The 23,667-nt window shown below is 39.3% G+C and overlaps 1 protein-coding gene across 3 annotated transcripts in view; it reads left to right on the top strand.

Moving 5' to 3' along the window:
* The window catches only part of LOC141808170 (partitioning defective 3 homolog B-like), a 199,158-nt gene that overhangs the window by 67,475 nt on the left and 108,016 nt on the right, over nucleotides 1–23,667 (top strand). For 2 of the 3 annotated variants that reach the window (XM_074694587.1, XM_074694589.1), the window contains exons 10-16: nucleotides 405–544; nucleotides 666–794; nucleotides 12,249–12,440; nucleotides 12,967–13,125; nucleotides 18,148–18,283; nucleotides 23,070–23,175; nucleotides 23,282–23,403. In XM_074694587.1, coding sequence (XP_074550688.1) covers nucleotides 405–544; nucleotides 666–794; nucleotides 12,249–12,440; nucleotides 12,967–13,125; nucleotides 18,148–18,283; nucleotides 23,070–23,175; nucleotides 23,282–23,403 — 984 coding nt within the window. The remainder of the gene's footprint in view (nucleotides 1–404; nucleotides 545–665; nucleotides 795–12,248; nucleotides 12,441–12,966; nucleotides 13,126–18,147; nucleotides 18,284–23,069; nucleotides 23,176–23,281; nucleotides 23,404–23,667) is intronic. The other variant, XM_074694588.1, reaches the window with a different exon arrangement.

Genomic DNA, 23,667 nt, shown 5'->3' with positions numbered 1-23,667 from the left:
ATTTTTTTTTTCCTTTTTTTTTTTTTTTTTTATCAGTACTGATATTGGTAAATATAGGTTATCTGCCATAACAGCAATATTGATATTGGGTGTCGGTATCAGACAAAATTTTCATATCTATCTTATCTGTGCCACTTCATTTCATTACACATAATTTATGGATGGTTTCTTTTGTTTTTCTTCCTTTGTGCAAATATTTGCTGTTAATGATTCTTTTCACAAAGTGAGCAAACATAAATATTGCACTGCTCTCTGTAATCCTGGTCAGCCCGGACTTTCTCAAAGCTGTCGTAGATGACAGTGCAAGTGGGAATATTGTATTGTGCTTCAGCGCTACCAGCTTAGCAGGATGCAAACATATCAAGGTTTCTGTTACTTCATTGTGTGTATGTTTGTATACCTAGGTTCAGAAGGTCTTGGCTTCACTGTAGTCACCAGAGACTCTTCAATCCATGGTCCTGGTCCCATTCTAGTCAAAAACATCCTGCCACGTGGAGCTGCTGTCAAAGATGGGCGCCTGCAGTCTGGAGACCGTATACTGGAGGTACAAGGCAGAATGTACTACGAACATGTAACAACTTTCCAACCCGACATTGAGAATTTTTTAGACTAGAAAGATGGTTATGGTTTTGGCAAATTTTAATGGTGCTGATGTGTGTGTGTAGGTCAATGGTGTGGATATCACAGGTGTTGGACAAGAAGAGCTGGTGTGTATGCTCCGCAGCACGCGTCAGGGAGAGAGTGTGTGTCTCGTCGTTCTACGGCAGGAAGACATGTTCCTGCCACGAGAGATGGTAAGAACCAATCACATTGCTATCTGGTTGTCCAATAAAATGATATATTCTGGCTGGTTGGCAGGGTAGTGACCTGTAGCGGAGAGGAGGGTTTTCCTTACTTATTTCTCTAACAAGGCAGCCAGAAAGACAGGCACACACACAAATTTCACATCTCTCTAATTCTGCAATCTTTGGTCCAACCAACAGGCTTGCCTGGATGATGCACAACCGAGCAGCCTATAGACCAATAACCACAAATGTCACTGAAATGTCATGCTCACAGGACAACCACGTAAAGCAGTGCTATAAAGAAAATTCTACTCTGCAGGATTTGAATAATCAGATTGTAAAGCTTTACATTGATATTGGATAAATCATGTGCCAGTCTTTCCCTGCCACATTGTTTCTGCTGAATTTCAACTCTGTTTCTACCAATAAACACTTCTTTTTCCATCTTTAATCAGTTTCCCATGCTTTTTTTCTTCATTTTAGCTTTGCTTGATCAGTTACTGTGCATGTATTAATCTTAATCATCTTTTAATTTGTATTTTCTTTCTATTATTTTATTATTTATTTCTATTTTATTCTCTATTCAGAGTGTTAATAATACACATTTTTCTTATTCACCTGTTGTAGTTTGCTTACGACTAATGACAATGACATTTTATTAATAATACCTTCCAACAGTTTTCTCTTGTAACTCTTTGTTAAGTCAGAACAGACAGTAAGTAAAGACTGAGCAGATATCTGGTAAATGTGTGAACAAGTTAACCCCTCAACCATCTGAAATTAGTTGCTAGTCTTGCACCCTCTGTATTACACACAAAGGCACCTTTTTTTTTTTTTTTTCTTTCAACCCTCTTTGTTTTGTCTCCTATCATTCATTACTCTGGCTAAGGCTCATTTTTCTCCCCTTTATACTCTTATTAGCTTGTTCCTTAACGGCTGCCAGGAAATTACTTGCACACACCCTCGCATGCAGCTCTGAGCTCCATAGGAAGTTCTGTGTCTGCAGACAGGAAAAGGAGCAATGTGTTGGACTGTGCAAATGTTCACATCGAGGATAGGATTTATCACAATATCTCACCCTGAGTTGCTCCATGTGCGCATGACTGAACTCTGTGATCATTTTTTTTTTCTTGATACTGAAAAAGTGTTCATGTCTAGAACAGCTGTACCATACCTTTAAACAGAGAAGTGTCCTAAAAGCTCCTTTAATAGCTCCCTTAAGTTAGAGCAGCATCGTACATAATTTTATCTGCCAAACTTTCTAGACCAGTTTCACACTGAATTATAGACCTCCCTTTGGACCAGTATAATTCAGACACTCACGGTTGTGTGTTCACATTGAGGAAAGAACAGTCTGAGTTTTGTCCTTCAACATAAAAACAAAGTACTAAAATGTTTCCCAAAGGTGAAATCTTCTATTTTTTCTTTATGTTTGGAGACCTGCACAAAGCAGTGACACAAAGACACTGCCCCAAGCGTGTGAGAAAGTTTGCCTTGAATTGTGTTTAGAATTTTATGACAGTAATCAAACTTTGGGACTCTTGAAATATGGACAGTACTTAGCCAATTCCAAAGATTCAGGGCTTTATTCACTTAGAAATTGTGCAAATGAGGCAAAAAAGCATCATCTAATTCACAAAGTATGCATAAAGGCTTAAATGTACTACAAAGCGTTTCTGTGCATCACTGTTTTTAGAATACGATTAAACGGGCCATCAATCTCTGACTTTTCAGCGATCGTAATGTCATTTCCACATTCAACATTAAGTACAATTTCCTTTGGGGGTTGGGTAAATTGGTATAATTACCTTTTAACTGACTCACATGTGATCAAAAATGGAACATTAGATACATTTAGTCTAAGAGTCACTTGTCCTTGTGTAGACATAAGAATGCAGGACCATTTATGGCAGGAAGATTTTTTTAACATACTGATTTGGTAACAGCATTACTGTTGCTTTTATATAGATGTTGGGGACGCCGCAATTCACTCTTTACATGTGAGAATGGAGTTTTTGCTGTTGCAGCTTAATTTAAATGTAAGAAATGCAAATTATGCCTTGGCAAAATAGGACAGATGTCAGGGGAAGATTCATAGCAGAGATTTGTTGGGAGGAAGGCGGACTGATGAGACTTCAGACGCACCACCTGCAAATGAAAAATGGGGATGAAAAAAAGAAATGGATGGATTGACTCCTCATTGCAGTTAAATGTGAGAACTGATAAATGACATGGCATGGGAAAACTGCAGCCCCTTATAGGCATGCTTAGCTTTTTTGAATATATAGTATGAATTTAGGAAGGTGATGACTCAGTATGCGTTACTGCGTGTGAATCAGAAAGTTTTATGATAAGTTTCAAATTAACAGAGTGCTTTCAGTTTCTTCTTTCTTTCTCTAAGTGCCTTTCTTGGTTTTATCATCTTGTTCTGACAAATATATTTCTCTGTAGAATTTATTTCTACACATGGTCCAGTTTGGTACATATCCCAACTTTTGATAGTGTAAACGTCACCAGTTGTGTTCTCATCCCATACAAAACTTCAAGTAATTCTATACAGAGACCACTTTTACCTGTTTCCTGGTTTGTGTTTGTGAAAACAAAGTTATTATATACTTTCAAACAAAGGAAAGAGAATAAATGGAAGATTAGGACTCATCAGTATGTCTGGGTTAAGAGCAAAAGCAGGGCTAAGAGAGAAGGATGTAACATAAAGCTTGATAAAGGATATGAGGTGTCAGTTTGTTCAGTATTTTAATTTTTTATTCACCAGAAACAGGAGCTCGGGGACACCCCTGGAAAAACAACACCTAGTGCAGCCTGGTATGGAAATAAAATCCCAGTGCTTATAATACACATAAAAGGAAAGTTATACAACCAAACTCAAACTCTCCACAAACACATAAAGGATTATAAAAGAAATAGCTGTGCCCTGTCACTGGTCCCTCTGGACAGAATATAAAAGTAGATTTTTCTTTTCTTTATATGAATAGTTTGATTTAAAGCAACTCCTTCAACCCTGCAGATAATACGCATCTTTATGAGAGGGAAAGGCAAAGGGAGTGAAGCACAGATTAGGTGATTTTCAACTGCATGAACTTGCCCCCGCACAAGGGACTATTTTAGGAACTGTGTGCTTTTTGACCACAGAAACTAGGGTCAGAATTTAGTTCTGGGTTAAATGAGATAGCCTTTGACACAGCCAGGCCTGGGGATAGTACTTTCCAGAGATACAGGAACTATAGGAGGCAGCATTTTATGTTAATATTTACTATTAATTTAATTTTAAGAAACATATTTGCAGATCGTGCTAGAGTTCTGGGATTGGCATGACTTAAATAGATACACTTTTTCAAATTTTTTATTAACATCTATCTCTTTTTTTTCAGGGAATGCTCTCTGTGCCTTCTTACTGTGATTGTTTGTCTATTTCTGTAGTTTTCCTGCTTACACCTTTTTCAGTCAAAGTGAAAGAAAAAAAAAACACTTTTAAAGGCAGGGAGCCCATTGACACATTGCTATTAACACCTTGTTTGTATTTTCACACCTCAAATTCAAGCATAAGCCGGTAGTATTATCACACCTCACAAACTTGAATAGTTCCCAGTTTTACACAAACTTCCACATGACTCTGCCACTGTTGTTGTTTTTGCCTCTGCAGAGACAGACCATAAAGACTGGTCTGGATTTAATGCTGTTTTTATTGCTGGTCCATTGCTGTTTTCAAAGCACAATATTCCAGCTGCTGTCTAGTAGGGACAAATATAAAGCCACCTTATGTTTGGAAGGAGAGCATGTATATGTGTGTGTGTTAAAGTTAGTGTTGCACAGTACACTGGAATTTTGTTGCTTTTTGATAATATTTTATTCTTAGTTAAGAGAATAAAAAGAAAGCAAAGCGAGAATTAAGAATTTTGAGTGAAACATCTGTGTATCATTTTAACCGCCACTGCTAGCTGCTACTTTTGAGGGTCTTATGTTTGTGACTGTAAGAGAACGGTTAGTAAACATGACATGCTTATCTAGCAGTTTATTGATGATGGTTGCGGATATTTTCTCATTTGTCTGTTAACTTTCACAAAACATTAATACACTCAATTTCTTCTAACTAGCATGAACCAACAAAAGGAATACAAACATAATCCCTCCATAGACAATCCATGTTAACTTGCTGTATGACTCATACTGCTGCTTGGATACAGCACTCTGTGAACAGAACCATCATCCAACACAATTTAAAGTAATGAAGTTCCAGTTTCTTAGAATGGATTCATATTTTATGATATAATTCAAAGGTTTACGCCAGATTGTTTGTGTTAACGGAGAGGAAACAGAAGAAGGATGATGATGAAATGATGGAAGGATCTTGTCTATCTTCTCCTCCCCCTCTTCCGTTGTCTCATTTTAGCCGACCATCTGGTGTTGTCTGCTAATGTCTGTGCTCGCTGTAGAACAAAGGCACTTTATTACCTCTAAACACACAAATACAGAAACACACACACAAAAAAAACCAACCAACACTTAGTCAAAGTGTTGGGTTTTTTTTCTTTCTTTTTTTTTTCTTTTTCTTGTGACATACGATCATATTCATGCAATTCTACAATACAACAAGCAGAAAGCAAACACCCACCTGCTGTGTTGGCTCACTGTAAAGGCATTTTGTAAACACATACACACCATCTCTCACACATTCTACATAAAAGACATTCTTTCAGTCATTTTCTTCACACACAGACAAGCATACGCCTGCTGAGTTGGCTAGTGGCTTGAGACTAATGTTTGAAACAAAGATGCTCTTTTTCTGCTTCCAGACATTTCACACCTCTCTGTCTCCTCCATCTCTTGTTTTCTTAAAGAAAAAAAGAAACTGGGAAAAAAAAAGAAATTAATTAAACTTTTCCTCCTCCTTAAAGCGCACAAAAATAGTTCTGTAAATTTATAACAAACAAATAACAAAAAATGAAAACATAGTGTATTCAAGTGAAAAAAAAAGAAAAGAAATGAACGGATGTGCAAAACAGAATATGCACAGTGATTGTAGTTGCACAGTGATCTACTAGGCACTGAAAATGAGTTTTGCATATGCACCAAAGATGATAATATATTGATGTGGACCCGATGACATCACTTATTTGTTTCAGATTTGGACTTTTGAAGCCTGTCTTCACCAGATGCCATGTTGAAAAAGCACAACTCAACCCAACTTTTGGTTCAGTTATTGAGTTTGATTGAGATCAAAAGGCAGGTACAGGGTAAGAGCCTGTCAGTCAAGTTAGCCATACCTGTACATTGGCAAAACTCATAAGTTTAACAACTTGGAAAATTTCAACTCCCATACAGTGTGTGAAGGTTGAGAAATTAGCTATTCAAACTAAAACTGCTTAAACACCAACCAGGCTCTAAATATCAGCTGTAGTGTCAGCGTGTGTGGGTTGTCTGGTGTTTCTGTAGCTAGCATCAAGCGGATGCTGTTACAGGCTTCATAACTTTAAGACTGGAGGTTGCTGCTTAATGTGCGCACAGCTCGGCTCTTAACCTTGAGTCTGGAAGTAAACACAGAGAACATTTCCTCCTAAATCACCTTAGCTTGAAAAAAAGGAAACTTTTACACAGCCTGCACAAGTTTTATTTCCTTTCAAAAGTGAAGCCCTAAAATCCAGGAAAAGTAATCAAAAGCAGAAGATATTTCTTTCCTGAAGGGGAGTTTTACTCTTGAGTTGATTTATAGATTAGGAAACAGAGTAAGAGAAATTGAAACAAAATAAAGTTAAGGCATAGTGGGATTTTTATTGTTTCATTTATCACTGTCTCCTTTGCAGTCCACACACAAACAGAATAATAAGAAATAATACGCGACATCAAAACACAAGAGATGAGGGGATAAAAAAAGACATTCGCAAACATGTTTTCTGAAATGCAGAGGACTGAATGAAAGGTTTAAGTGTGATTTCATTAAGCTATTTTTATAGCACTGTTTTTGGCATCCAGGATGCAATGACACTCCTCTATCTGTTCTTTTTCTCCCCAACAGGAAACATTCTCCTTAGTGCCAGATGCTCCTCACACACTCACTGACGTATTAGAGCAGTACAACGTTGGCAGCTGGTGACGGCGCACAATGAAAACAAAACAACTTTATTGAACACTTTCTTCATTCTGATTATCCCTAATCCATCACCGCTGCAGCCATTCTGTGTGTGTGTGTGTGTGTATCCATGTTTGTGTGTGTGTGTCCTCATCTCTGCTGTCTATTGCCTTTCCTCTTTCTGTGTGTGTGTTACATCTCACTGGTGTTGTCACCAATGTGACCTCACAGAATCACTACAGTAGATCCCCCATCTGTTCTTCCCTCAGAGACCTATGCATGTGCGACACACACACACACACACACACACACACACACACACACACACACACACACACACACACACACACACACACACACACACACACACACACACACACACAAACTCATTGGCAGCTTGGTGTCTCTGCAGGAGCTGCCATCATCCCAGTGGAGAGCAGCTGAGAAGGGTATCATGTCTCTGTTCCCTCTCTCTCGATCTGGCTCTCCGTCTCATCTCACATCCCTCTGCTGTTTATTGAAGGTTTATCAGCTCTTCTGTCAGCCTCTTCTAAAGTCACTGCTGTCTCTTAAAGCCTTCAGTACACAAGTGACACGCACACAAACACACGCATAAAAATGTGTTAGCTGTGAGTTCACACCAATGAGAAGCAGCATTTAGATTGTTATAGCAATATGTGTAACTGACAAAACCTTTGTTTGGTTTGAAATAACAGCGACAGATAAGTTGACAAAAACATGGATGAAAAGGAATCCCCTGAAACCTGTTTCAAACCTGTTGAGTGACATTCTGTAAAATGGGCTTTATTCACGTTCTCGGTAAAAGTTAGAGAAGAAGGTTTTAGGGGTTTTATTTGCTTTAGCTACTCACAAACCATACTCTGTCCTGCTTCTTGACAGGCTAAGATGTTAAGATGCAAACACATTGATGAAAACATTAATTAGAACTTGAAAAGCACCCAGAGAGCACAGACCTCTGTCAAGCATATTGTGGTTGTCAAGCAACACTTTAGTCCTACTTTAATGTTATACTTCCTTTCAGCAGGCTGTATGCTAATTTGTTCTGTTGATCTGTTGATCTTAGTATCTAGAATATTGCCAGGATCTAGATCTTACTTTTCCATCTGTAAGAAATTATGGTGACCTTGTCATGTATTGTTTTGCAAAGCAAATCCGACCATTTATCATGGAGTTATATAAACATATGGTGAAAACGGCTCTATCTCACACTGATAAAGAATTCTTTAAAAAAGTCCTGGATCCAGACAGTGACCCAAATCACCTCCAAAATTTAATCACTTCTTCCTTATCCCATTTTGAACAATTCCTGAAAATTTCTTTAAGATCTGTTTATTACTTTTTGAGTTATATTGCTCACAGACAAACAAATTAACAGACAAACTCTCCCAAAAACACAACCTCCTTGGTGGAGGTGATGATATTTCATTAAATCAAAATCATTTAGTTGTACAGCCATTGCAGTTAGCAGTACAGGATCCAGAATGAACAACCCCTCTGTTGTTTAGACTGATAAATTAGCATGCTAACCAAAGCTTATGTTTAAGTCATTTTTCCCCAATATAATGCTTACAGAAACTTATTGTATTCCAGTCATGATTGACATATAGAAGGTATAAACAATTGACTTAAAATGTAAGATTAGAATATGTTCAAGATCAGATTTTCAGTTTTGGCAGGATTGTGCCTATGTAAAAAGAAATAAACATGCATTTTGACTCCTGGCCTGCATTATGGAGGGTGTCAAGTCAAGAACTGATGATGATTTTTAAGCTCTGCTAGTATCACAATCATAAAGAAAAAAACATGCCTTTTGTTTTACAAGCCTGTACCTACATGTATTTCTGAACTACACACCCTTAACAATATTTCCATTCTCTTGTATAACCCACTGCTACCACTCCCACTCACTAGTTACGATCAGACGTAATGAAACATTCAACTCTTTCCGAAAAGATCCCTTTTAAGTCTTTCAACCATGTCAAGACAACAGAAAAGATGCACACAGCCTTGCCAAGAAGACTCCGTGCTCATGTGGTGAGCTTGGGCACATGAACAGAAGGCTGCCCAGCGCGCTTCATGACCCCATATTACTACGTTGACCGCCCATGACCACTTGTAGCCTTGGAAAATGAACCCTGCGCCGGCGTCATCTGCTGTGGGGTTCTCAGAAGTTGCTGGCCAGTTCGCACTGCATGTTGAGATCTTAGATACCCAGCCCTAAGAAGAATTACATTGGTAGCTTCAGTGTATTCACTGAACAACAAAAGACTGTGTGAAGAAGAGAGGATGAATGTATCTGTATGTCTTTGGCAACACACTCTGTGGAGTCCTAAACTTGCCTCAGACACACTGTGATTGTGGTGTGTGAGCCTCCATCACCACCCTTGCAGTGACCATTATGGGACAGAGGGGGAGGTGAAAGAGGATTGAACAGGCTCCCTTCTGGTGTCCTGGTCCTGTTATTTTCATAAGTCAAAATCATAGCCCATGAAGTCAGGATATTTTTTTTTTACCTGAGATGTTGTTCCTCGGCCATTTGTGTGTGTCAGTGTTTGTGCCACCATACCTCTGTCACTTTTAAGCACAGCAGCTACTGTTGTTTGGCCTTGTAAAATGGGTCCTTTGGCAGTAGTTACCACTGCATGGGGTTTTCTACACACACACACACACACACACACACACACACACACACACACACACACACACACACACACACACTCTTCTTCTGTGTGGCTGCTTACCCACTCTCATTAAAAGACTATGTGGCTAAAGCAGGTGTCCTTTAATATCATGACAATAAAGTTTATGGCAGAGTATTAAAGAACACCTCTAACATTACTTACACATATAAAATTATGACCTTATCTCCTTATGTCTCTTCTCCACCCTCATTCTATCCCTTTTAATCTTTTTTTGTTGCCCTCTTTGTCTCATCTGTGCTTCAGGGATGAATTAAGTTTTGTGTGTTCTAGCTGACTGCTTTAGCTCATTTCAGCATGGCATTCATTCTACACACTCATGGCTCCCTGGCTGAGTTAAATGAAAAAAACACACACTATTTCACACACAGCAACAAACACGGAGCTGTTTTTTTTTTTTTTAATAGTGTATCCTCCTGTTGATCCATCATTGTGGCGAGCCATTTCAATGTTAAACGACCGGCATGAGGGAGTTCATCTATGCAAACAGGTTTTTTTTCTATGACTGGATGGTTTTGATAGAGTTCACATAGCAAAGATACAAACAGAAAACACACATGAGTGCACACCATTTTGTTGTGTTGTACTTAGATATAACCAGCTATCATAGCAATGAGGCTGAGATAATAGAAATGTCTCATGAAAAATAGAGCTTACAGTTTGTTTGTGGCTTTGTCCACTTCTGTCTGTGTTTGGGAACAACATGAGTTCATAAAGAGAGGCTTTGTTTGACTTTCTTTTTTAGTTAAGCCACTCAGTTTCTTTCTTTGTCTACTTGGTGAAAATATAGAAAAATGCACAAAGAGTCAGGTTTGACACCAGACGATGATTTTTGTCTTTGTTTAATCCTCACGGGCCTGTGTTTGTCTGGTGAATTATGTGAGGAAGCTTGGAGCCTCTCTGCTTGTTCATTGTTTTAGAGGGAAATTGAATTCATCACCCAGATAACCAACTTTACATACATTTGCATATTTTTGTCAGATTCCATAAAACATCTCAACCCTGTGGGTGGGCCTGACCCCCAAGCTGAGACTTGCTGCCTCAAACTTTTCACTGGTATAACATCACCCATCTTTTTTTGAAATTCATCCTGACATGAGCTCTGTCCTGTGCTGAGTGCAGAGAAGAGATCCTAAATTAGCAAAGCAGGCCGGATACATCAGGTGGACAAAAATTGCTAAATCAGGAACATCAGATTCTTTGAGAGTAATGAATTGTCGGTGTAATTAGATGCAGAAAGTAGCAAACATTTCTCTGCTGGATGTTTTGAAGTTCTTCCTAAGGTCGTGGAGCTTCCTATCAGGTCTGGACAGTCAGTGTGATGAGAGGTTTTTCCAGCAGGGAAAACTGTTTTCTGCCGAGTAGAGGACTTTGTGTCGGCTTAGCGCTGTTAAACCTACAATCCCCACAGACAAACACTGTCTAAACCTGACACTGCTGACCCACGCAAACACACACTCATACACACACTCACCTACACACAGTTACACACAAAACAAACAGACCCAGACAGAATTCATGCAAATACGTACCCAAGCTAATGCTCTCTAAATTTGGCACATGCATATCAGAAGTACCCCTAATTGTTCGCAGATTTCTAGCAAACACACACAGGAAGTTATGTAAAAACAAGTGACGCAGTCTTGATGGACAATCAGAAATGGGAACACAGTGTTTTATTATTTCCTCTCGCTGCCTAAAAGCAATTTATTTGACACTAATTCATCATCTTGCAATGCATTCCCATTAGGCAGCACGTCTGGGTGCTCTGCAGACTAATCAAATGATGATCAGAATGGAAAAACGGCAAGATAGTCTACTTTACTGCTGATTCATGAAAGACATTCCTTTTTGGATGGAAGAATTTTAGAGGGCTTGGCTGTGTGCAGAAAATCAGTCCATGTAGAGAGCAAAAGCCTTTTGTAATCTCATGGTTGGACCTATTTTTGTTTTTTACTACTGTTTGCCTTACATCATATCTTAAGGAGTTGAATTACATATTTTACCTCTCCTGCTAAGCTGCCACAGCTTTAAAACATATTTCATCCTATGGGAAACCGCTTCCTGTCTCTGTTACTGATATTTTCTGCTCTAACTCTGTCTCAAACTTGTTGGCAGTGTGGTGTTTTTCTTATACCATCCCTCTGGGTTTATAATAGTCATTTTTATCTATACAGTCAGTCTTTTGTTCCTGTTCCTCTTTCCCTTTTTACAATCTTTCTTCCTGCTCCATATTCCCCGAGCTCTCACTACTTTTGTCTCTCTGGCTCTCTGTGTTTGCCGTACTCTCCAATTACCTCTTGAAAATGCACAGGTCATTTTATTGATATTGCTGAACTGAGAGAAGAAAAAGAACATAAAAGCAGTAGGTCCAAATGGCTTTTTTCTTCAACTATTTTCTTTCTCTTTGGAAATAGACTAACTAGATAAAATAGCCGCTATTTTTTTTCTTTTTGCCCACAGAGAAATTTAGCTGAAAAGCTCCTTGTGATGGCTTGTCTCAAATGGAAAAGCTTTTAGTTTAGCTTTAGGAGACTATTCATGTCCAATGAGCTGACCTCTGTCTCCTCACCATTACCCTGTTCCCACCCTCTGCTTTTCCTCATCAATGTCTCTCTTTTCTTTTTCCCTGTTTCTCCCTCTCCGTCTCACTCCCAGAGGGACGAGGTGTCCCGTGTGCCAGGCTTTGTTTCTGAGAATGGGAAGGAGCAGCTAATGTTCGAGGTGCCCCTTAATGACAGCGGCTCTGCAGGGCTCGGCATCAGCCTCAAAGGAAACAAGTCGAGGGAGACAGGAGAGGACCTGGGAATCTTCATCAAATCCATTATTCATGGAGGGGCTGCATACAAGGTGACATACGATTCTCAAATATAACCAAATGAGGAAAAAAAGATCAGTAAAAAAAATATTTCTAAAGTTGTCTTCAAGAGTTTCAAAAAATGTGTTTCTACCTCAGTTGTGTCTGCTACCATGTGCTCCCGCTCTGTTGACCTCCAACCTTTTCCTCACAGGGACACACTTGACATGCTGTAGACAGCAGAGAGACAGACTGGCTGACATATGCCCATATGCACTCACACACATACCTGTGCAGCATTTACCAAGTATCTGACAGACAAGAATAGACTGAAGTGCTGTAAAGGAGTTGTAAACAACACACCAGGGAAGTCAGACAGATGGAGCTGAGTGTGTGTGTGTATGTGTGTGAAGCTTAATGCAGTCAGGAAGTCAAGCGAATGTGTGCGCACAGTACTTTTTACAGGTTCTGTGTATTCAATCTGCATTCTAGTACCATGCAGCAATCTGCAATCTGGTCACTGAACATGAAGAAGATGTCTTAATAAAACGTGTGGGTGTGTGTGTGTACATTGCACAGGATGGGCGTTTGTGTGTCAATGACCAGCTGGTCGCAGTCAACGGAGAGTCGCTGCTGGGGCGCTCTAACCATGTTGCCATGGAGACTCTCCGTCGCTCCATGTCACAGGAGGGAAACGTAAGGGGGACCATCCAGCTTGTGGTGCTACGGACTCTGAAGGTACACACAAACACACTCAAATGTATACAATGCAGACATACAGGCAAACTTAGTTTGCAGGAGTGACTTTTTATTTTATGGTGAAAGAGGAAAACTGACAAAGAACATCCTATTTGAAAGAAAAGAGTGCTGCAACAGAGATCAAGCAGTGAGGACTGAACATAGACTGTGTATAGAGTGGACAGCATGGCTCCACCATTTACCACTGTACAGTTTTGAAGCCAAAATACCCCCGTCACAGGCACAGCCATTGAAGCAGTTGTGCAACCAGGGTCTGTGCAGTAGAGACTGTGAGGGATTCTGCGAGAATCTGAGAGGAGCCGGGTGACAAAAATAATAATTTTTTTCTTTCTTTCAAGAGTCTAAACACTTCTTGACTCTTACCTCCCGACATATTTTACAGTCCCCGAAAAAAAATCACGAGAACGGCAGCTGTCAATCATTGTTAAATGTGAATGTAAAGCGTCGTTTTTAACCTTGTACAACTAATGAAAACAAAACTTTTAAGAAAAAGAGAACCTGAATACAAGGCAGCCAAATGATATCTTCAAATCACACAACAATCAAGAAGAAACATTTCTACAGGGTATATTGATTTCTCAAAGTTTGACCACAGCCCATCTTGAATGACTGGTGAGCTGGATTTTTTGACCATTACTGCAGCCAGCCACTAGGGGGAGCAGTTTTTGTGGCAACCTCACTGCGAGCCGATTAAAATGACATCCATTTTTTTTTTACAGTCTATGGGACTGAAATATTAGAGGGTATTAAAGACGAGGTGGGGTTTTATTTCATCTAAATCAAACCTCCAGACTTACTAACCAAGTTAACAAGAACTGGGCCTATAATAGAGAAAACTAACCAGATAAGCATGAATAATATCCCTGCGGGTGAATTACATGAAGAGTCAACACAAAGACACAAGTTGAGTGACGTGGATAACAGATATTTGCATCGGATTCAGCAGTGTGAGGATTCTCTGGTGATTTATGGACAAACATGCCAGCAGGAGGTGTGCTATGTGGAAAAAGTGTGTAAAACCAAATAAATATGTAATACAGGGATGTACTCTATCGAAACTATCATCTGTTGCAGAGTTGTGAAGTACTTGGCTTCCCCATCATGCAGAATTTGAACAAATGAGGAGACTGAAATATATATATATGGGGTGGTGCATATGTGACCAAAACACCTCCATAAAACACATGTGTAAAGGAGAAATGTACAGCATTTGTGTGCAGTAGTAGAAGTATCAGATTTGCTCATCTTTTTTTGATCATCAAAAAGCAATAATAGAGGAACAGATGCCAAGGAGATGCATGCCATGAAACCAAACCTTCACAATGTGTCTTTCAATATCCCTCTGTATCTCCTGCTACCTCTTTTGGCCCTTGCCAGCTCAGAGCATATTTCTTTGGCTGGTGCCTCTGCCTCTTTCTGCACATACTGACTCTTAAGCTCTTCCATCCATTCTCCACACACTTGACACTACTTTCTCTGCTCTAACCAGCAGCCAAAAAAAGAGCATTTACACTTCAGCCTTTCAGATTCTGTGTGTTTGCGTGCTCCTTTGTGTGTATGAGCAAGAGAGGGGAAGAGAGACACAGAGTGTTCTTCGCTCAGCTCTATCTCCTTTCTTTATGAGTAAAAAGAGAGGCTTTTCATCTCGGCTGCTTTTCAGCTGATGCCTTGTACGCGGCTCAGTAGAAGGTTTGTACAAACCTGTATACACACACAAAGCTGGGGTTTTGGCTCAAGTGTGAATGGCCTCTTGCATGCCCTGCAAGTGGGAATAAAGGCTACCTGCTGTTTACACCTTGTGGGCTGTGCTCACCGAGAAATGCAACAAACACAGGTAAACATACAGAAAAAAGAGATCATAGCACATGCCAACTTTTCTTTGGAGAATTGGAACTTAAAATTGAACTAAAAAATAACTGCTGCAGTTTTTGGTAGTTGTGAAATATTGATCTTGCGTGTGTTCATGTAGATGTCTTCTATGACTTGCAGTTTCAGAGCATCCTTAGTCAATAGCTTTATGGAGAAAGCTGTTAGTAACATCAAAGACTTCATCCATGTTTCCCCCTTTGTCTTAAGAGCACAGAGGAAAGGGTAAAAGGAGAGTAAGATAATGGCAAACAGACAAGAGACTGTACCTTAAAAGCCTTTTTTGGCGTATATTGATGCTTTTACTTTTCAGAAGCAGACCACTTTACTCTTTGCTGTTTTTTACTCTGAGCTTTTTGTCTCCTTTTTCCAGAATATTTTCTTGGCCTGACTTAGACGCTCTCACTGTATTTATCTTCAGCCAGTTATCACTGATCCCTTGTTTTATCATGCTGCTCTTCTCAGTCAGTGCAATGAGACTAAGTCCTTGCTAAGTATACTCAGGCCTCTATAAAGAATCCTTTGGTGTAATGTATTACTGCTCTTTGGCTCTATTGTCTCTGCATATGTCTAACAAAAAACAGTCTGTATCTATTGAATCAGAGTACCAAATTTAGATTGTTCAGATTTTTTATATTATGTTTGATTAAATGTTTGTCCTGACAATTAATACAGGTTTGTTTTTTCCTGTCACATTATCATCATCATCATCATCATCATCATCATCATCATCATCATCATCATCATCATCATCATCATCATCATCATTAACATCATTTAATTAATTCAAGTCCTTGGAAAACACATCGAATTATCAGTATTTCAAAATGTATCAATAAATAATAATAATAATGATAATAATAATAATAATAATGATAACAATAATAATAATAATTAAAATAAAAATTGTAATAATAAAAAAAATAAAGATAATTTTTATTTGTAAAGCACTTTTTATCAAAATTATTTCAAAGTGTGACAGTAAAGCAAGATAAAAAAAAACAAGATTACGAACAGGTTAGATAATTTTAGAGAAAGCTTTTTAAAAAAAGAAAGGTTTTCAGGCCTTTCTTCAAAGAGTCTGTTGCTTGTGGAGCCCTCAGGTGCTCAGGGAGGGTATTCCACTAGCGAGGTGCGGCTGAGCTAAAGGCACGATCACCCATGGTACACAGTTTAGTCCTGGGGAACAGAAGGAGGTAGTTGTTACCTGAGTAGAGGCATGATGAGGTTTGTGGTGTGAGGAGTTCTTTTAGGTATGGGGAGGCGTTTCCGTGAATGCAATGATGAGTTGGAAGGGAGATTTTGAATTGAATCCTCAACGAGACCAGAAGCCAGTGGAGGGAGTAAAGGATGGGTGTTATGTGGTCGTACTTCCGCACCCTCATCAGGATCCAAGCGGCGCTGTTTTGGATGTATTGAAGTTTTTGTAGGCTCTTGCTAGAAGTCCTGATGAGGAGTGCGTTACAGTAGTCGAGCTTTGGGGAGACAAAGGCATGGACAAGTTTATTAGTGCCTGAAAGACTAAGTAAAGGACGGAGTTTTGCAATAAATACTGGTGCTGGTCTCTGATCTCACAGCCTTTTACGGTATTATACAGAAGTGGGACAGCAATTGATTTTAAAAAAGGCAACAAATGAACCCCAAAACCTTTAATGTCATTTGTTATTTGTTTGGTACTTTTCATGCCTTGGAGTGCTGATACCATGTCATTGTGATTTTCAAATGTAGGTCCAATTGTGTAGAAAGAAAAGCTGAAATCTAAGCAAATGTACAATAAAAAATGTCTTATCAGATTTAATATTGGCGACATTCATCTGACAAGTTCAGAGAAAATGTATTTTTTTGAAGATATTAAAATACAAAAATGAGTGCTTGAAGAAAGTAAAAAGCACAGATGGGGTAAAAAAAACAAGATTATCAAGATCTGGAAAAAAGAAAAATGTCTCGATACAAGAAACTAATCCACTTTACCCTATTGGTAGATGTTTTTTTTTTTTTTTTAAAAAGGCATTTCAGGTGTCACATATGTCTTTTGATGTCTTAATGTTTTACATTTTTCATGTGAAGGAGGCTCATGTTGAGTCTAAAAAGACATTTTGGGGGGGTAAAAATAAGATGTAGACACTTGCTAAGCTCTAAGTTTTTGCAGTGTGTTTCAACCTTGATACTTTTTTGAGTCACAGAAAAAGCATTGGATTTTCAAGTAATCTTTTTGCACTGTGACATCAGCTAAATGGGAGAGTGCCGGGAAGAGGAGGGGCCCCACAGGACATCCAACACACTGAAGAATGATGGGTTCTGTGAAGGGGATATGGGGAGGGAAGCTGGGCATGGGGCAGGAGCTGTTGCTTGGTGGGGGTTCAAGAGGAAGATGACAAGAAGGATTTATTACACACGCGCACACACACACACACACACACACACACACACACACACACACACACACACACACACACACACACACACACACACACACACACACACACACAAAGCATAGAGTTATGTCTTCTTTGTTGCTTGAGAAGAGGGCTGCCTCTTCAGACAGGCAGACACACAAAGAAACACTTAAAATACACTTAGCCACACAGGCAAATGGCATAAATATGTATACATGTTAATGAAAATATATCCTTTCCTCAAACACACACAAGAGACAAAGAAATGCTAATTGTCATGTAATAATGCAAAAACAAAAAGAACTGCATCTAAATGGGAATAGATGTTTTATTTGAGTATTACTGGAACTAAAGAGGGCCAGTGTCAGTGTAAGTGCGTCATTATCACACACAGAAGACAGAGGCTCTGTTGAGGACAGTTGTAACCCAGGGGCCATGGGAAATACGTCCCCCTGTTTCACCTTGATTCTTCTCTGTCTTTCGGTGTCTCCCTCTTCCTCTTTTTTCTTTCCTTCACATCTATTTGAGTTTAAACAGATGACTCTGTTCAGCGGCCATTGTTCTGTTTAATTATGCAATTCACATACCAGACACTTCAAGCCAGGGTCAAAACACAAGTATAACAGGGACAACTTTTTTTTCCAGAAAAAACTTTTATATAAAGCTTTTGCCTTAAAAATGAACATGAACTGTCTATTTAATAAATGAAATGTTATGAATTGCTTGTTTGTTGTTTCAGGATCAGATTGGGGTGTCACCTAACCGCTCGTTTGACAATTCCTCTGGTGTGTCTGGACTGTTGAGCCCAGAGAACAGTCAGACTAACGGCCATATTAACTCAACCATGATGGACAACAGTCTGTACGCATCAAATGGTGAGTGTTTTATTTTTTCCTACCAGGGCTAAGTCAGAGGGTTTACAGACGTGACATTCACGAACAGCATGACTAGAATTTAATATCAGAGTTATCCATCTAAAAATCAACTAGTTTTCAAATTGACTAAAATAAATTCAAAAAAATCCCCTGGCTGACTTTTCTGTAATCTCAGCTCGAGCAGTGCTCTCCCTGACTTTTTCCTCCTGAAACAAATTCCACACCGTTTCAACCCGGTCCCTTACTCATAACAAGTTTTATTGAACTTTCACTTTTCTATCCTTTCATTTTTTCTGTTTATTTTTTCTTCTTTTTGCCATTAAAAAAACATCAGTGCTGGACATATTATTTGCAATAAGTTCAAGAACACATAAAGTTTAATAACCCTGTGAAGTTAACATCCTTGAACATAAAAACAAACAAAGAGGAAACATACACAAGATTTTTCCTCCCATACTGCAATGATAATTAGAGACTACTCTGCCCCTCTTTTTCCTCTCATATCCCTCCCTCTCAAACTCTCCACTTCTTTTATTTTTCTTTCATGTTCCTCAAGGTTGTTCAGCTTGTTTGTTATTGCTAGGGTTGGCCTGTTAGGAAGAGTTATTTTAGTTCTGTGTGCCTCTTAAAGCTGTTTTCTCTGTATTTGCCCCCTCCTATATTATCTGTATGTCCTTGTGTAGTGTGTGTGTGTGTGTGTGTGTGTGTGTGTGTGTGTGTGTGTGTGTGTGTGTGTGTGTGTGTGTGTGTGTGTCTGTGTGTCTGTGTGTCTGTGTGTGTGTGTTAGCTGGAGTAAGTGTATATGTCGTTAGTGTAGCCTGTTTGTTAAAAAATGTGCCTTTGTCATGATGTGTGGCTTAATAATATCTGTGCTGTTTAATGTGTTTATGGCTGCTCTGTGAGTCGCTGTGTGTGTGTGTGTGTGTGTGTGTGTGTGTGTGTGTGTGTGTGTGTGTGTGTGTGTGTGTGTGTGTGTGTGTGTGTGTGTGTGTGTGTGGTGTGTGTGTGTGTGTGTGTGTGTGTGTGTATGTGTGTGTGTGTGTGTGTGTGTGTGTGTGTGTGTGTGTTGGTTCAAGGACTGCTGGCCAGTATCAGACAGTGTTGGTTTTGTGTGTTTACACTGAATCTGGTAAACAGCTCTGACCTTGAGCACACTTTGCTTTTCAAATTCACATCAGCTATGGTGTCATCCACACACACACACACACACACACACACACACACACACACACACACACACACACACACACACACACACACACACACACACACACACTCACACACACTGTGTATATCTGTATATACTGTAAGCACATTTCCTCAGCTCTGTGACCTGCCGTGTGTTCTGATGTTACAATGTGTGTATATGTGTGGATTGAGCACATTTGCTGGTATTTTACTCCTCTAATGAACTATTTCTCAAACCGAATTCGTTTTATTTGGCGCTGAAATTGAAATGAAAATGAAGATTTTTTTTCTCAAGCTTTTGCAGAAGAATAAATTGAGTTTAATGATTCTCTACATATGTATTTATGCAGATGTGTTATTTTTGCATTTATGGATCTGTCTCTTCATCTCTTATCCTTCTTTGCATCTCATTTTTTCTGCTGCAAGTATTCTTCCTCTGTCTCACTTTTCAATCTCTGCACACTTTTTGGTCTTTTATCTCGTCTCCTTGCTTTCTCTCTTGAGAGTAAATGTGTTTGATGTGGTGAACTCAGATAAGTTACAGTTTGAGTCTAGCTTCAAATATTATGCAATCATTCCACAATTTGTTATTGGAGTGCATTTGATTGTTTTTGTGATAGAGTCTCCCACCCCCTCAAAAAAGAAAACAATAAAAGAAAGAAATAAACAGTCGATCAGAGATGAATAAACTTTTTTCAGAATCAGAACCATCTTTATTTGCCAAGTTTCTTCAAAAGAATACAACTAATTTTACTTTTTTTTTTTTTTGATTGTTCTCTGTCCGTACAATTATAAGTAAACCTCACCAAAGGACCAACTGTTCCACCTTTTGTCCGTATGTAGCCTCATCACCATCCTGGATGAGACTGATGATGGTGGTGTTGTCCTCAATCTTCAGGATTATAAGAGAGGAGTCCCCTGAGTTGCAGCTGTTGGGGAAGTTTTAATAACCTATTTAAAAAGCTACGGCGAATCTATTGAACAATCTATGTGAACAGTTATGACAGTGCGTGTGAGATCCAGTGTATTTATTAGGGGTGTAACGGTACATGTATCCGTGCCGAACTGCTCCATAAGGCCGTTCGGTTCGGTACAGTGCTGTATTCGAAGAGTACAGTAAGTTTACGTTAGCCGCTGCACATTGCTCTTTAATATACACGTGAGTACTCGTCTATGATTGGCTGAGCAGGGAAGGCGTTTTTATATTCACGAGGAAAGTGGTCTGTGATTCGTGCTTGCGTTCATGTGCATATCATGTGGACGTGACGTCTCACCGTGAGCCAATCAGAAGATGAATATCATACAGCTTCCGTAGCCACAGGAGCTTGTGTCTGAATTGTGCATCATGGCTGCTGCTAACGACCAACCGGAGCTTGAAGAGCCTCCCCCCTCGCTGTATAATGGCAAGTTTTTGGTTTAATAAACATGCTAAACAAGCTAATGGTTTTGCGTTGTTCCATGCTGTACCCAAAATGTACCAAACCGTGACCCTAAAACCAAGGTACGTACCGAACCGTGATTTTTGTGTACCATTACACCCCTAGTATTTATGTATCTTAAACGAAAGCGAGACTTAAGTGATATAATGCACCTTCAAAATAAAACATTTTTTACAGGTTTTTAACTCAGTATAGGTTGAGTATCATTCTCTTTCAAGATGGAAACACTGCCCTGCAGAAATATTTGTTTGCTGGAATCCTGTCATTGCTGGAGTCATAGATTTTAGAAAAGTTAAATATAAATTTTTTCTTAATGATAAAAATGTAAACCAGACTTTTTTTTAATTCATTTTTTGAATTCAACCCTCATTTTACCATGAATCACATTTTCATCAGTAATTCTTTTATTTGCATCCAGTGTGCTGAGTTACAGAAGTTTTTAAAGAGGGGGGGATTTCTGCTTCCAGTTTTTTAAAACATGGGTTTAAACCATCAGTTCTGGATGTCAATACTAAACCTGTGCATATTTTTAACTGCTGCATGTTCATATGTTGTAGAAATCATGAGCTGCACATCAATCATGCAAAGCTTTACAGGGTCAACAGAGGGATAGTATAAAGCCCAAAAAAGCACAATACCCCTCTTTAAAGACAAACACTTCCAGTTTAGTCTACCATCAAATAACAGCTTATTCTGACTATTATTGATCTTGTTCTACAGGCTGAGATCTTCAGAATTCTGCAACACAGCTTTCAGTTAACTCATCTTTCAAAAAAGGCAGCTCATACTGCTTTGGACTAGAATTTTAATTCATGGATGGAAGAAAAAAAGTTCCTTTATAAAATTTACTTCAGAGTCAGTTCAACATCCTGAGATGGCCTTTATTGTACTGTTAGTCAAAACAAAATTGGCTTACTTGTTTTCAAAAGATATGGGGCCTGATTTAAAAAAGATAATTTCTTAGGCTGAAGACGTTTAATAGACCTGCTGTGTAGCCTTGCATCCTGATATGCATGCTTTTAGAGCATAGTTTCTAATGACTTGATATTAAAGAAGTGAAAAAGGGGGATAGGGAGATGAGAGAGGTTTGACAAGCAGGATGTAGACAAATACAGATGAAGGAAGAAAAAAGTTAAGCGTAAAAGAAGAGGAATCATATACCTGCCATCAGAGCAAACTCCTATTGATCATCCACACAGCTTTTTACACGCCTAACACTCAGAGTCAGTGAGAACAGGTGTGTGTGTGGCTGTTACTGTGTGTGTGGGGTGAATGAAGAATGGGCTTTTGACAGTTTAGCTGATTAAGGTGCTAGCAGTGAGGAGGAGGGAGGAAGTTTAGGAAAAAAAAAGAGGACTGAAACTGAGTGGGAGATAAAATGATTTATGGGAGATCTGAAAGGAGAGATAAATGACAGCCAAAATATCAGATTGCAAGCACAGGACCAGAAGAAAAATAAAACAGGTGATTAGTGTGGAGGGGGGAATAGAGATGAGAGGGTGTGATATCTTCTGAGGCTTCCGCTCACAGGCTCCTCTTTAGCTCCAGCATCTTCGCTCCCAGTGCCATGTGTGGATTTGAGCTCACAAAGGACTCACAGTGAAGAGTGTGCAATAATCCCAGCATGTGTCATGTGGCAGCGATGCACTTGGAGAAATGATGACTGTATGTAAATTGTGCTTGGGTGGATTGTGAGTCAGTGTATCAAGTTGTCGTAAACTCGTTTATCAAGAAGTCACAACCGTATCAGTGAGCTCCATCTGCAGCCACTTCTTGAGATAAAAGGCAGCTGCATCGTTTTTTTCTCTTTTTCCTATTTTTTTTCCAACTGAGTTTCTTTTCAGTGGTCTAGTCTAGTTTTGAGATTTAACACTTTTATTTAAGAGATAGGACTGGGGTCAGAGTCGAAAACTGGGAAGAAGTGGGGAATGACAAGGGGCCCAGCTTGACTGTGACTACTCAGTTATGCTTTCACACTTTTGATGCAGTCAGATGAAGCTTGAGCTAATTATCTCCTCAGAGTAACTGGTGGCAACTCAACCATTAGAAAAAAACAAAGCCCTTGATTTTAATATTCACTCTTTATTTATTATGTAGTGCAATATTTAATGTATCAATGTTGCTTTTGTTGCCTCATTGCTGTTTTCACCATTTTTCAGTGACCAATGGGAGCTATTCTCACATGGATGAGGATGAAGACGGGGAGCTTTATGGACATGATGCAGGGTACAGCAGCTCTATCCAACACTCCTATCTACAGGAAAGGTTTGATACACTTTTTTTAATGCAGCACACACAATTTGATATGTGGAAATTCATCAAATGGAAGTTTGATATAAAAATAAACTAAAATGTTGTCTTTTTCTTCCAGGGAAAACACTTGCACCGCTCAGCCCCAGTCCCCTACCCAGAACCAGAACCAGCGGCAGTTCCAGCATGTTAAAGCCTCCAAGAGCATGGATCTGGGTACGAGTCAGAACCAGCAGCACACTGGTGGGGAGATTTTTCAGTTTTTGAGCTCTGCATGGTGGTTGCATGCATCTTCTCCTTAAAGATACCCAAATATCTTTCCTGATGCATGGGGATGCTCCTCAAAACCACATGCAGGCCGACACCTCTGCAAACATGCATGGCACACCAGCTTTGCCACCTGTTGCTCTCTGATTACTAAATTTCTGATGTGACAGTTTTGTGACATCTTGGCTATTCAGCTTCAAAAATGAGCACGCTTCTTGTTGAGTTTGTGCACATGCATGC

The sequence above is a fragment of the Halichoeres trimaculatus genome, unplaced genomic scaffold (assembly GCF_033239565.1).
Source record: "Halichoeres trimaculatus isolate MK-OKI-2021-1 unplaced genomic scaffold, fHalTri1.1 fHalTri1_scaffold_19, whole genome shotgun sequence".
Classification (NCBI taxonomy): domain Eukaryota; kingdom Metazoa; phylum Chordata; class Actinopteri; order Labriformes; family Labridae; genus Halichoeres; species Halichoeres trimaculatus.
The sequence above is the reverse complement of the archived record's forward strand: the minus strand, read 5'-3'. Positions and strand labels throughout refer to the sequence as shown.